Source organism: Sceloporus occidentalis, unplaced genomic scaffold, assembly GCF_023333645.1.
Source record: "Sceloporus occidentalis isolate IW3139 unplaced genomic scaffold, rSceOcc1.0.p SCAF_1, whole genome shotgun sequence".
Lineage (NCBI taxonomy): Eukaryota > Metazoa > Chordata > Lepidosauria > Squamata > Phrynosomatidae > Sceloporus > Sceloporus occidentalis.
Genome location: NW_028316981.1, coordinates 138,802,675 through 138,816,550, shown reverse-complemented (window position 1 = coordinate 138,816,550; position 13,876 = coordinate 138,802,675). Strand labels below are relative to the sequence as shown.

At 43.4% G+C, this 13,876-nt stretch overlaps 1 protein-coding gene across 1 annotated transcript; it reads right to left on the bottom strand.

Annotated features, from left to right (window-relative positions):
* Positions 1-228: 228 nt before the first annotated feature.
* Positions 229-13,174, bottom strand: ENPP7 (ectonucleotide pyrophosphatase/phosphodiesterase 7). Its single transcript, XM_089507957.1, has 4 exons — positions 12,934-13,174; positions 6,265-6,410; positions 3,761-4,381; positions 229-573 (listed from the first exon to the last, which is right to left on the bottom strand). The coding sequence occupies exons 1-4, from the start codon at positions 13,172-13,174 to the stop codon at positions 229-231; spliced, it is 1,353 nt and encodes a 450-aa protein (XP_089364083.1).
* Between the last annotated feature and the right edge of the window lie 702 nt (positions 13,175-13,876).

The window sequence follows — 13,876 nt, the reverse complement described above, 5'->3', positions numbered from 1 at the left end:
TCATCTTTTAAGAATGGTGAAATCTGCCAGTTTCACTTTCTATAGTATTTGAATTTTGTGAATTCTGTAAATTCACAACCAAACCAAAGGAGAAGTCTCATCCTTACAACCTCTTTGGGGCCTGGGCACAGCACAGTCTATGACCACTCCTTATACACAGGTGTCTGTCCAGGACTAGAAGATAAGAAATAAATAAATTCTTTTGGGCTTATCTATATAAACAGCTGTCTAAATGTATCGTTGAAATTCTACAGCACTGACTTGTTCATTAGAATTTATCAGTTTTGACTGAATCAGTTCATTGCCCAGATAGTGGTTATAATACTGAAAGTTTACTAAACCCACACCTCCACTGTTGACCAGCATTGCCTGCGTGGCATCCAAGGATCCATCATGTGGTTCAGGTATTATCTCCAGCAGTTTGCAAAGGAGGGCGTAGACATTCACACTCTCAAAAGGTTCCACCTCCAGTCCTCTCTTGAAAGCCGGTCCCACCGCTCGGAATATGGTCTTCATGTTCATATCTGCATTGTCAAAACCATGTTCCCCCTTATTAAATTGCAGTTTGAGTCTCTGAAAGAGAAAGAGAGAGCTTCTAGTAGTCACTTTGCTGGCAAATAACAAAACAAAGATATTAGCATATTTTTCATCCATTGTTCTGCAGTGTGTGGATTGATTTAAATCCCAGAGAGGAAAGCCAAACAGTAGATAGTCAAAACAAAGAAGTCACAGTAAAATAAAACCATTCCATTTACATTGGGCCTCTGCTAACTATATATAGCATGAGAAGGCAAATTGTGGCCCCTCTGGATGCTGCTGGATGGTGGCTCACTGCATTCCTCACCTACTGTCACACTAGCTAAGGCTGCTGGGAGTCACAGCACAGCAACATCCAGATTTCATCCACCCTCATATAAAGACTAACATGGCTAGTCTATTAATGCAAAGGATTTAAACAAAATGAATATGCCTGAATAAGCATCTAAGGTCCACACAAAGTGGTTGCTATAATAAAATGTACCTGTTTTCACGTACTCCCAGAGTGTCATTCAAATTCTTTCATAGTGCAGCCTATGTACGCTGCAAATATGAGACAGACTGTAAGGAGACTAAGTGGGTTGAGTTCTCTGTATTCCAAGTGTGGCTAGGATGAAATCTACTGTCCACTGTCAAGACTCAAGTCCTGCCATCTTGTGCTGGCTAAGGTAGAAGGTGGTTGGGTGGTTTTGTTGGGATTTCCCTGTTTAAATCTCCCACCCCCATCAAATGAACAGTGTGTGTAGGAATTTATTATTTGAGCTTCAGTTGTGAGTAACTGAGGGACCCAGACTGGGAACCCTTTTGAGTTAAGAGAATGGTTTTAGATTTAGTAGATCCAAAGACCACCCTACTTGCTTCTGAAGTGCCCCATTTCAGGGCCCTCTATGCCATGGGACACTACCATTAGGAGCTTTCCATGTGTACAGCAGGAACATTTGTTGTTGGTGCTCTTCATTGGCAGAATTCTTCTCTTTTGGAAGAGGTAGGTGGAGTAGTACCTCCACTGCTTTTTAGCCTCCCTTCCCCAGATAACATTATGGGATTGGGATGGCACTGTAAGGCTGTAATCCTAAACATACATTTGAAGGAGAGAGTTCTACTGAATAAAATGGGGTTTACTTCTGTGGAAACGTGCCTAGGATTAAGCCGCAGGGATTTAGTTCCATGGGATGTGTTGTCTACTGAACAAAGCAGGACTTGCTTCTGAAAATACATGCATGGAATCAGGATGTAAACACAACCTGATAGTTATTGGCCAAAACAGTATGTCTCAAAAAGACAGAAAGTAAACATCCATGCTTGTTTAGCAGTCTCCTAAATATTCATAAGTTCAAAACTGCAGAGCTCTAGAGGACAAAAACCAGCAGTGCAAGGTCAATCATATGAACTCTGGTTATTCAGGAAGGCAGTTCCTGGATTATCATCCCTAAAATGGCTTGCTAGTCTCTGAGTCCATTAGAAAGCTCATTGTGATAATATACAGCAGCACCCTTGCCCAGCTTTACCTACGGCACCAACTGGGGAAGGCAGATCAATCCACAGTGGTTCACACCATGGTTACCATCTGATCAGACTACTGTAATGCACTCTACTTGGGGCTGCATTTGAAAGGTGTTTGGAAGCTGTAGCTAGTGCAAAATGCAGCAGTCAGACTGGTGTCAGGAGTGCATTTTAGGGACCATATGGCACCAGTCTTGCAAGAACTGCACTGACTTCTGAGTTCAGTTCAAGGCTAACCTACAAAGCCTTAAATGGCTTGTGAAAGACTGGCACCTCCCATATGAATCTGTCAGAAATCTGAGACCTTCAGAGGTGGCCTCCACTGTACAACCACCTATCCAAAGAAGTTAAGCTGGCCCATCTCTTTTAAGTTTCCACAGACAACCAAAATGGTGCTGTTCCACATGCCATTCAATGTTTGAAACTGTTGTTTTAATTGTTTTATAACTGGATGCTAGGAATGCTTTTAGACTGCTTTTAAGAGTTATTAAAGAGCATTTTAATGTGTTTTTAAAATGTTTTGATGTCTATGTTGTTTTAATTGGTTTTTATTTGTTTATTGGGACCAATGGAAGCCGTTGTGGGCTGGAAGGTGATACAGAAATACTTTAAAATGTTTTTAATTGACTGACAAGACACTCCTACCAATGTTTCCTCAGAAGTAAGTCCCCTAGAAATTGTGTTTAAGACTACAGTGTCTATTGTATTGATTCTTGTACTTAATCTCACCAGTCAGCTGTTTTTTCTCTCCTGGTTTTTAAAACTGAGTAATAGCCTTAAACTCACTCTGTTGATAATAACTAAGGCCCAGTACAGACTGTTGCTTTGCGGTGGCCCAGGGCCAAAATTAGGATTCAGGAGAATAGAGCGACCACACACTCCTGAACCCTAGTACATGGCAGGGGTGCCATCATGGCTTGGCCCCATACACATGGATGCAGATGTTGCTGGCAGGAAGTGGCATCATGGTGTGCCCTTTCCCATTTCTGGCGCTGCAAAAAAAAGCTAGGCATCTTTTTTTGACAGCACATTGTTACCATGCCATTTGGTGGCTGCGGTAATGATGCAAAGATGGGTGGCGGCACGGAGCTGCCCGTCTGTTGAGCCTCTTAGTTTTTATAATAGTTTAAAATAAAACGAAATATTAATTTGATGCAAACATATATTTTTAAAAATGTTTGCAGTGCATGTCCTTACATGTCTATTCAGAAGAATGTCTCATATACACTACAGTAAGTGCATATAAATTGTTATGTACCTTCAGATCAACTTTGACTTATGGTGACCCTATCCTAGGTTTTTGTTGGCAAGATTTATTCAGCAGGGTTTGCCATTGCCTTCCTCTTAGGCTGAGAGAACATGAGGTTTCCCACCAGAGTCAACATTTGAAGTGCTGCTCACCCTTTTTGGTTCTTGGATGAACAGAATGGACTTGATTCTGTGAAGGCAAGACTTGGCCTATGAATGGGGCAAAAAACATTTTAAAGGGGTTCTGCTTAGAAGGGTTCTGTGTGTGTGTGTCTATACGGGGTGGGGTGGGGTGGGGAATGCCACTTTGGGCTCTGCTTCAGGTAGTAAAATGTTTTGGCCTGGTATTCTCATTCCCTCCCTGTTTTTTAAAGCCTTCTTACAAAGTGTCATTTCCACAAACAAAAAGAGATGCTGTTACAAGGAAATAGAAACCAGGAAGTTTTCATTCAGACAGTAGAGCCCAACATACCCCATGGATCACATATCCAGGATCACCGTACAATACCAGCGGAGTGATGCGAGTATGGTTGGCATAGTGGAATCTCTCTGGGAATTCCTCCTTCTTGTAGACATGGAGTTTGGGGTGAGCTGTTTTCAGGACTTCGTAAACTTTGTCTAGCTTTCCTGGCTTTGGCACCAGAAGCCCTTGTGGCCCATAATCTAGCAACTCAAACTGAATGTCCTGAAAAGAAAAGTTTGCCACTTTGAGAAGGTGAATTTCATTCTCTTTGATGACTGTTTCCATGCCATGGTCAGAGGTGATAATCAGGTTGAGTGCTGACTTCATGCTGTTTTCTGAGATGCGCTGCCTCAGGTAACCCACCGTCCGATCTACCTGACTGATCATATCTTTCCTCTGCTGGGATTCTGGGCCATATTTGTGCCCTGTAGAGTCAGGCTCTCCAAAGTAAAGGGCAACAAAGTCGAGATTGTCCTCATACAACCACTTCATGACTGTGTCGATGTTCTGCCTCCACTCAACCTCATTGCCGTAATTGTGAAGGAACGCCTCCACCTTCTTTACATGGACCTGTTCACCTTGGTAGGTTGCATTCCCTCCAGGGAAAAAGAGTGAGCCAGTCTTCAAACCCTAGGATAAGAAATCACATACCTAGAAACCGATAAAATAATATATAGGGCTGCATGTGTATGACTGAAATGCAGAATTCCTAGGTGCAAAACTAGACATCCTATCTTTCTAGACCTCATGGTTCTACAGCAAGGGTGGGAATCATGTGACCCATCCAACAATAATGTTACCAAGGCTACATGTGATCTTGGGGAGGTTCAGCTAATTCCCAAAGTTCCCAGCATCCCCAAAAAATTGACTCCCCCCCCCCCCCACACACACACTGATTTTCAGTTAGAAAAACATGTTCCAACTGAAGTAAAATGTTTTTGGGGGGAGTTTTCCCTGCCTCCAAGTATAAACAAACAAACAAACAAGCTTCATTTATATACCACTTCATACCACCTAAGCAGTGTCTAAGTGGTTTTCAACTGTTAGCTAATTTGCCCACAACAATCTGGGTACTCATTTTAGCGACCTCCTCAGAAGGATGCAAGCCTGAGTCAAGCTTGAGCCCCTTTGCTGGTCTTGAACTCACAACCTTATGGTTTTGAGTGAGTGGCTGCAGTACAGGCATTTAACCACTGTGCCACCTCTAAATAGACACTACTTCTGATCACCCAAAATAATTTTTTCATTTCATTTCATTTTGAGTATTTATACCCTGCTCTTCTTCCACAAAGGCTCTCAGAATGGCATACAAATTGTTAATTAAACAGGTCCCTGCCCTCAGGTTTACAATCTAAAAAGGACATGACACAAAAGGATAAGGGAATGGCAGTGGGGAAGGGGATCATGCCCAAAAGATACTGCCAGTTCTTCTCTCCCTCCAAGGCCAGGGTGGTAACAGTTAAATTGAAGGGAAGGCCTTTCATCTGCCTCTGGGGCTAGGCATGGTGGAGCTGTGCCTGCCTCTCCTTCTCTCCCTCTGAGGCCAATGTGGTAGAAGTTAAGATCAAGTGAGGGTACTTCATTTGCCTCTCAGCATAGTCAAGGTGGAGCCAAGCCTGTACCTTCTTTCCCTCCAAGGCCAGGGTGGTGGCAGTTGGAATGGAGAGAGGGCGTCTCATCTGTCCCTGGGCTAGGCATGCTGGAGCTGTGCCTGCCCCTTATCTCCCTCCTAGGGCAGGGTGGTGGCAGTTGTGATAGGGTGTTGCAGCTCTCAGGATCTCTGCTGTTGCCTCTACCCCTTTTGGAAATGCATTGTTAGTGAATGAGTGAAGCCTCAAAGCCAACCCAAAGAATGGGAAGCCATCGTGTGCAATGGTATCTAGTGATGACGGTGGGCAAAGCATAAGTGCCTTCTGCATTTTTTCCCCTCTTATTCCCAGGGCTACACAATGAACCATCTGTGTAAAAAACCAAAACACATTGTACTAAGGTATCCAAATTCTGTTCCTTTTTCCTCTCTCAAAAGCAAGATCAGACTTCCAGGATGCTGAATAATCCTTGATACAATGCCAAATTCTATACTTGTATATAACTGCAGAACCTTTTCCATCCTACTCCTGAGTAAGTTTAGGTTTATGATCTAAATCATATAAAATAAGCTATACATATTTCTCCCTGTCTTATCTTTTGCCCAACGAAGTGAGCATTCTTCCTATTCTATATTTATTATTGGATGTATTTCACCCCTCCCCCCTTTTCAGTAGCTATTCCATATACGTGCATTGACAGAGTTGGATGAGCTACTGAAAGACCATTAGGTTACTGGTGAGTAGCAGTTTTCTAATGGGTTTGTAGGCCTATATGTGATAATATGTTATGCAATAAGAATGTGACTACCTAGTAGGATGGCCTGATGCAAAACTGTGTACAAAAGAGAATTTTTTCCTGAAAATGATACCTTTTAATGTCCCCACTTCATTCCTGAAAGTACTGTGTGTTTACTTACAGCTCACCTGCCTTTGTGCTGTGATCCAGATTGGGAGGCTGCCGTTATCCCACCAATCAGATCTCCCCTGGGTGTTGTAATAAGGGAGCTTCTGTCCAGTGCTGGTGTTGAACCACATATTGTGAATCACCCCATGGTTCTCAATATACCTTCCTGCCAAGGGAAAGAGAAGCTTGGAATGAGTGACCAGTTGTTTGCCAAGGAGGCTCTTATCCTTTTGTTTTTGTTGGACCCTGGAAAATTATCCTACTATGGCCAGATTTTCTTCACAGTCATGAAGCTTGCAGCATGCCCAGTGGTGTAACAGAACCAGGGATCATAGGGTCAAATTGCTGGGGTTTTTATGATTAGCAGGGATGGTAATGTCATCTGTCATTCCCCTAAAATTTCTTTGTCCCCTCTGGATAGGTCCCCCCACAGATAGGTTTTAATGAATTATTATAATGAATTATTATTAATTACTAATTATTTATTAACAATTAATAAGTATTAATTATTAATTTGTTAATTAATTACAATGCTATTAATAATTATCAATAATTAATATTATTACTATTAATTCAGTCCTCATCCTCTTCCGCCCTGCTCTCTCTCGGGAGAAGGCCAAGCAGCAGAGGAGCCTTGAGCAGGGTGATCAGATGCCATAACCAGAATGGAGGACAAGGCACCACATAGCATATGGGCCATTTACTTTTTAAAAAACAGTCCAAATTTAAATGCTGCTTTAAAATTTATTTCCATCTCCCAGCTATGAAATTTTTTTTAAGGGGGGGGGGGTGAGAAAGTGTTGGGAGGGAAAGACTGCAAACATATTAGGTGCTATTTTCCAGGGAATGTACAATTTGCAGCTAAGTAAAGTGACACACTCCCAGCCTCAGAGGATGTCAAATCCCCTCTGAAGAAATTTGCCAAGAAAACCCCATGATAAGGGGGGACTGTGGAGACCACAGTTTGATTCCCCGCTCTGCCATTAAACCCACTGTGTGGCCTTGGGTGAGTCACATGCTCTCAGCCTCAGGGAAAGGCAAGGGCAAACCTCCTCTGAACAAATCTTGCTAAGAAAATCCTATGAGCCTTAAGGTTGCCATATGTTGGAAAGAACTTGAAGGCACACCACACACACACACAAAAAGCCTCAAGAAAGAGCCAGTGTGGTGTAATGGTTTGAGCATTAACTATGACCCTGGAAACCCACTGAGTAATCTTAGGTAAGTCACGTTCTCTCAGCCTCAGAGGGAGGCACTGGCAAAACCACTTCTGGAGAAATCTTGCCAAGAAAATCCTGTTATATGGATGTAACAACAACAGCAACAACAGTTACATTAGACTGCGAAGCAGATGCAAAATATACATGATTTGGTTTTTTCATTTTGCTGCTGTTACTTTTCAACCTGTATAAAGGAATCTTGTGGCACAGAAAAATCTTTGGCATAAGCGTTGATGGACTCATCAATTTTGTCTGGTGCAGATCTGATGCTGATTGGATTTGAAAATTGTGTTTCAGTCCTTTCCCCCCACAGCTTTCCTTGGATTTCTGATTGGTCTGTAGTAAAACAAGAAATTTAAAACTGCCAGCTGTGATGTGAACTCTTTTCTTTATCTGCATTTGTTTTCATTTTTGTACGCTGTCTTCACTTCCCATCTCAGAGGGAAAAGACTGTTGGTGTGTGCCCTCAAGTCATTTCTGACTTATGGTGACCCTGAGGGACCATATCATGAGGTTTTGGGGACTGAAAGAGTGAGACTCAGTCAAGGTCACCCAATGGGTTTCCATGGCCGAGTGGGGATTTAAAGCCTAGTCTCCAGAGCTGTAGTCCAACACTCAGACTATGATGCCAAGTTGTCTCTGACAATGAATAACAGCAACAAAAATAACCACTGGACTGCAATGGAAAAACTTTTCCAATACTGGAGCAGTTTTTAATTTATGTTTGGATGCTGAATTTGAAAAAAAAAAAGGCCCTTATCACATGTGAAATTGGAACTCCAATCCAAAGCCATTCCGAAAGGAAGGGGAAGCAGAGTCAATTCCAATCCAAGGCAATTCACGTGATTATCACACGTGAAGAGCGAAATTGTGGTCATTCCTGACGCAAAGCGGAGCAAGTGCAAAATAGATTATCACACCAGTACATACCATGCGGATTCACCAATTTGAATTGGCACTCTTGTGCATGCTCAGTGGACCTTTGCACTTCTGGGGTGAAGAAGGGGGCCACTTCCTGGTTCCAGTTTCATGTGAATGCTAGCTTCACATTTTTTATTCCCTTCTATTTTATTCTCTATTTTATTTGTTTTCTGTGTCATTCATCCTATCCCCCTCTGCAACATCCAAATGTGTCCTCCATGTCATTCATCCTATCCCTCTCTGCAACATCCAAACGTGTCCTCCGTGTCATTCATGCTATCCCTCTCTGCAACATCCAAATGTGTCCTCCATGTCATTCATCCTATCCCTCTCTGCAACATCCAAATGTGTCCTCCGTGTCATTCATGCTATCCCTCTCTGCAACATCCAAATGTGTCCTCCATGTCATTCATCCTATCCCTCTCTGCAATATCCAAACGTGTCCTCCGTGTCATTCATCCTATCCCTCTCTGCAACATCCAAACGTGTCCTCCGTGTCAGTCATCCCTCTCAGGCACATCCAAATGTATCCTCCATTCTTGAAGAAGTACCGGAAGCCAATGGAGCAAAATTGCAGCTCTGCATCATAGGAAATGTGGCACCTTTGAAGTTGTAGGGTGTGTGTGTACTAGAACCGAAGCAAAGTTGCATTCCACACCAAGACCAAATTGAACTGGATTCGAATTGACCTCGGAAAAAGATTTTTGAATTTGCTAGTTCAGCAAATTCACCTACATCAGGAGTGACCTTGGATTGATTTAGGATTGGCCTCAGAATGACTCATCATAGAAAGCAATCACACGTGATAATCTATCACATTATAACGTGAATTCGCATGACTGGGTCGCAAATGGCTTTGGACTGGAGTTGCAAAAACCATCGTGCGATAAGGGCCAATAACAACGTCATGCCCCACACAGTCCTTTCAGAAATCTGATATTTTTTATCCATTTAGTTGAGCTTTGATTAAGTATGGATGTGATGCTCCAGGGCAGAAAGCGTAAACAACTAATAAGAACCCTTGAATCAGAAGGGTCATCCAGTCTGACCCTCATTTTGCCAAGCAGAAAGACACCCTCCTAGATGTTCTCCACCCAGGACAGATGAGCAATTGTTCTGAGTGCCTTTGGGTGGATTTCCAGCCAGCAGGTCAAAGTCTTTGGGAAGCATGGGAGCTGAGCCACCGCCTTTAGCCCCTTCCTCACTCTTTGCAGGTGTGTGTGTTCTGGGCAGGATCTTTGCTTCAAGGCAAGTTGGGGGGAGGGAGCTGCACCAGAGGTTCTTGTGTGGACTGGCTGCTATTCCATCAAAGGGTACTGCCACATTGCAGAATTAATACAGTTTGACACTGCTAATTACCATGGCTCCATCCTTTAGATTCTTGGAATCTGTAGTTTGCTGTAAGGCTAAATATCTCAGAAATCTACAAATCACAGAATTCCATAATACTCAGCCATGACAATTAAAGTGGTGTCAAACTGCATTATTTTGGCATTGTAGATGTAGCTTAAATCTGCTCAGCTGGGGTGCTACCTCTTTAGTGAAGTACTGTTAGATGAGCTCTCGAATGTAGCCCAGTTGCCACTCCTGACACACACAAGTGTGTCACTGCTCAAGTGCGTCACTCAGCTTTTAACCACCTAGCATAGCACAGCATTGAGTCTAGTCTAAGGGTATCTCCAATTTCTCATTTCCCTTCTGTCTCTAGAAACATGCAGTCTTTTATTTCCACTTGCTTCCCTTATTTCTTATTTCAGCTGACTCCACCCACCCCACAATATGCTACCTCTGCATTTGTCTAATAAATGCACAGGAAAGGAAGCTATGGATTCAGATAATTGGCCATGAAATGACATATTTAGATAATGGGCCATGAATAAGGTGAGCTAGGCCTTGATTATGATATCATTCCCACTAGTGATATTATTTAGCACTACCCAAGTGGTGTAAAAGTGAGCACGGCATAGTGGTTTAAGCATTGTACAATGACTCTGGAGACCAGGGTTCAGTTCCCGGCCCAGCCATGGAAACCCACTAGGTGGCCTTGGGTGAGTCATACACTCTCAGCCCCAGAAAACCTGTGGGTTGCCATAAGTCAGACGGACCTAAAGGCAAACAACAACAACAAGTGACTCTATACAGTAACAATGGATACTGATCTAACACATACTGACTGGTGGATTTGATGAGTTGTAGTTTTCCAAGCTCTGCAGATCAGATCTAGTTTTTCAGTTTGGTAATTACATTCTAGACCAGGGCATGCAAATGTGGTCCTGAGGATGTCATTGAATTGGATCTCTCATAATCTCTCACTGATGCTAACAAGGGCAAGCTAGTCCAACCTTTGAAATGCTACACTTGACCACCTCAATCTAGATAAATATATGTGTGTCTGACAGACTCCTGACTACCTAGCTAGCTCTGTTCTAGCAGGTGTGTTATCTCCTTGTCCTCAGATGTAGTGCTATTAGGTAGAAAGTAGATAAGTTAAATACTGACAGCTGAGTAGATTGTTGTCACACACTTCAGGATGAGTCAGGGCAGGTGAACAGGTGGGTCATTGCTGTACCTTTTCAATGTACATAAAGATTAACCCAGGACATTTTCATCTTAAAAAGAAAAAGCTAAGTGTTGTTACTGTCCTAAGTCCAACTGTGAGTTCTCTCTAGATCAGATTCCTTGAATCAATGGAACTTACTTAAGTATTGACTTACCAAGGCCCCATTCAGATTGGCATCAAAAAACTGGAAGGAACTGGGCTGATTCGGATGCCCCTCCCCTGAATCTCTCCGTTAGCAAGTGCCCACTACAAAAAGAGGGGCATTTTAAATCGAATGCATTCTGTGCCTGCTGCCAAAGGTGCCTGCTGTCAATCAAGCGATCATCATGGTGACGTTTTTGCAGGGCCATCGGAAGTGTCCTCCCCCCTCCTTTTTTTAAAAGAGCCATGCACAAAATGCCCCAAAGTGTCAATTTTTTTAAAACCTCTTTTTTGTGTGTTGCGTGTATATGTGGGCATTTGGGTCAGATCTGCCCCTGTCCCCATTTTCAATCCCATGCAAGCTAATGCATCCCCCACTCCTTGCCCCCAGAATGCCTCTTACACATGAAATAATAATAATGATGATAATAATAATAATAATAATAATAAATTCCTCACCTCAGAAATGCCAGAAAAGGATGCAATTGCCATGCATTCTTTTTCTTTTTCTTTTTTTTTGCTTTTAAAAGCAATTCAGGGCTGCCTCTGAATTCAGTAGCAAAAGCATGTATCATTTTGTCTAATTGACAAGAGCAAAAAAATGTAACATTCGAATTTGTAACATTTGTATCAATTGCAACATTTCCCCTTTGCTGGAAGAGAGCAGAGAAAAAGGAAAGTGCACAAGCTGCTAGCCCTGCTCTATCTGCCTCAAGAAAACAAATCATGCGCATATTTGGTCAAAAATAATTTTTAAAAAATATGAAAAGGGGGGTGGGGTGCCTGATGTGAGCTCCGTTCGTGCCATGCCTTTGACCTGACCTGACCTGACCCTTTTCCTCCTGCTAGAGGAGCTTTGCCATTGCCTTCCACTGAGGCTGAGAGAGTGTGACCTGTCAGTTCCAACTAAAGTAGACCCATGGAATCAATTGGGAATAAAATGGAAATGCAGCGCAGGCATTCCTGTAGCATCCTCATATAACACAAATAATAATAATAATAATAATAATAATCATCATCATCATCATCCAGGAGCAAGAGGAAGTGAAAGTAGAACAAGCAGCCTGATTTCCCTACATGCCCCAGCGTAGCCCCGCAACCCAATTCCCACTGGAAATCCTCCTCCTCCTCCTCCTCCCTTCAGACCCTCTCCTTCCTCGGGGATGCCTACTGACCCTTTCCCCCAGCTCCTTCATCCTCCTCCTCCTCCTGCTCCGTTTTAGGATCCCCTCCATGGCTCCCTTCCTCCCACGGCCCCTTTCTCCTCCTCTTCCTTCTCCTCCTCCTCCTCTTCCTTCATCACTTTCTCCACCCCCCACCTCTCTCTGACAGCCCTCTGCAGCCCAAAAGTCACCCCTGATTTCCCCCTTTCCTCCTGTCCAGAATCTTTGCATCCAGATTCCCCCTTTTCCAGCTCTTTCCTCCTCCTCCACCTCCTCCCCCCTCCCTTCTGATGATGTGAGGGAATGCTCTGACCTCTGCCCGCCCCCTGACCCTAATCCCTCCCTAATTTGCCCCGATCATGATCGAGGACAAGTTCAAATTTCGCGCAACCCGAGTCTTTTGGGAAAAGACGAATTTTAGCCCAAATCTGGATACCTCAGTGTAAGGGGCATTTCCTTGTGCAAGCCCCGACATGGATTGTGACGGATTCAGATCCAATATGAACTTCATGCGCAAGAATCGCTTTCAAACCCATTTTTTTTCTGTAGTCTGAATGGCCCCCAAGTTTCCATTGTTTCAAGAGATATAGCATAACTGAGATGAGCAGCTGGATTTAGGTGTCTGATTCCTAGTGTCCAATTTCACCACCTCCAACAGTCTCTTCCAGGTGACCAGGCACTTACCTGTAAGGAGAGTGAAATGAATCGGGCTTGTCTGGGTGACAAAGGGAGGTGTAATATAACGTGCCTTCACCCCTTCTCTGGCCATGGCATCTAGATTGGGAGTGTCCACATCCTGATCATAATTCCACCGAAAACCATCGAAAGAGACCAGAAGGAGCTTGTTGAGGCTCTTTGCTCCATGTAGTGGGGCTGCAGTTCCGAAGGCAAGCAGGGTAGCCACTAAGCCCAGGAGAGCAAACATCTTTCTCAGAAAGCGCAAAAGAGTGAAAAGGACAAATGTTACAGTGGCTGAGATAATATGTACATGGCAGGGTCCCAAGTTCACAACTCTATCTTATCCACAACCTTATCCAGTTGGCTTGGAGACAACTTCTTTCTGGTATTTGAATTGCTTCATGCCCTCCCCATCCTCTCTTATTCATGCACGCATGCAACGACAGACAGTGTTTAAACATATGTACACATGCACACATGTGGGGGGTGGAGGAGACTGGAAGACAGACCAAACCTTTCATTCTTTTTTTCCTTTCCCCTAAAGTCTTACAGAAAGAGCCAGTGTGGTGTAGTGGTTTAAGCATTGGACTACAACTCTGGAGACCAGTTTTTAAATTCCCATGCAAGCATAAAAAGCAACTGGATGACCTTGGGCAAGTCACAATCTCTCAGCCTCAGGAGATGGTAATGGCAAACCCCCTCTGTAGAAATTTGCCAAGAAAACTCTATGGCAGGTCCCTTTTAGGATTACCATGAATCAAAAATTACTTAGAGGCAACAACAACAACGACAACAACAACATGTTAGAGCTGGTAGGTCTTGTGTGTATGTTGTGTGCCTTCGAGTCATTTTCAGTGAATGGCAACCTTGGGTTTTCTTGGCAAGATTTGTTCAGATGAGGTTTGTGATTGCCTTCTCCTGAGGCTGAGAGCATGTTACCTGCCCAAGG

Bases quoted from the DNA above. Each gene is read 5' to 3' on its own strand.
- ENPP7 (XM_089507957.1), bottom strand. From the start codon at position 13,174: ATGTTTGCTCTCCTGGGCTTAGTGGCTACCCTGCTTGCCTTCGGAACT. The intron at 4,382-6,264 runs GTGAGCTGTAAG...TTCTTATCCTAG, and splicing joins GGATCACAGCACAAAGGCAG to GGTTTGAAGACTGGCTCACT. The intron at 574-3,760 runs GTATGTTGGGCT...TTTCTCTTTCAG, and splicing joins CTGGATATGTGATCCATGGG to AGACTCAAACTGCAATTTAA.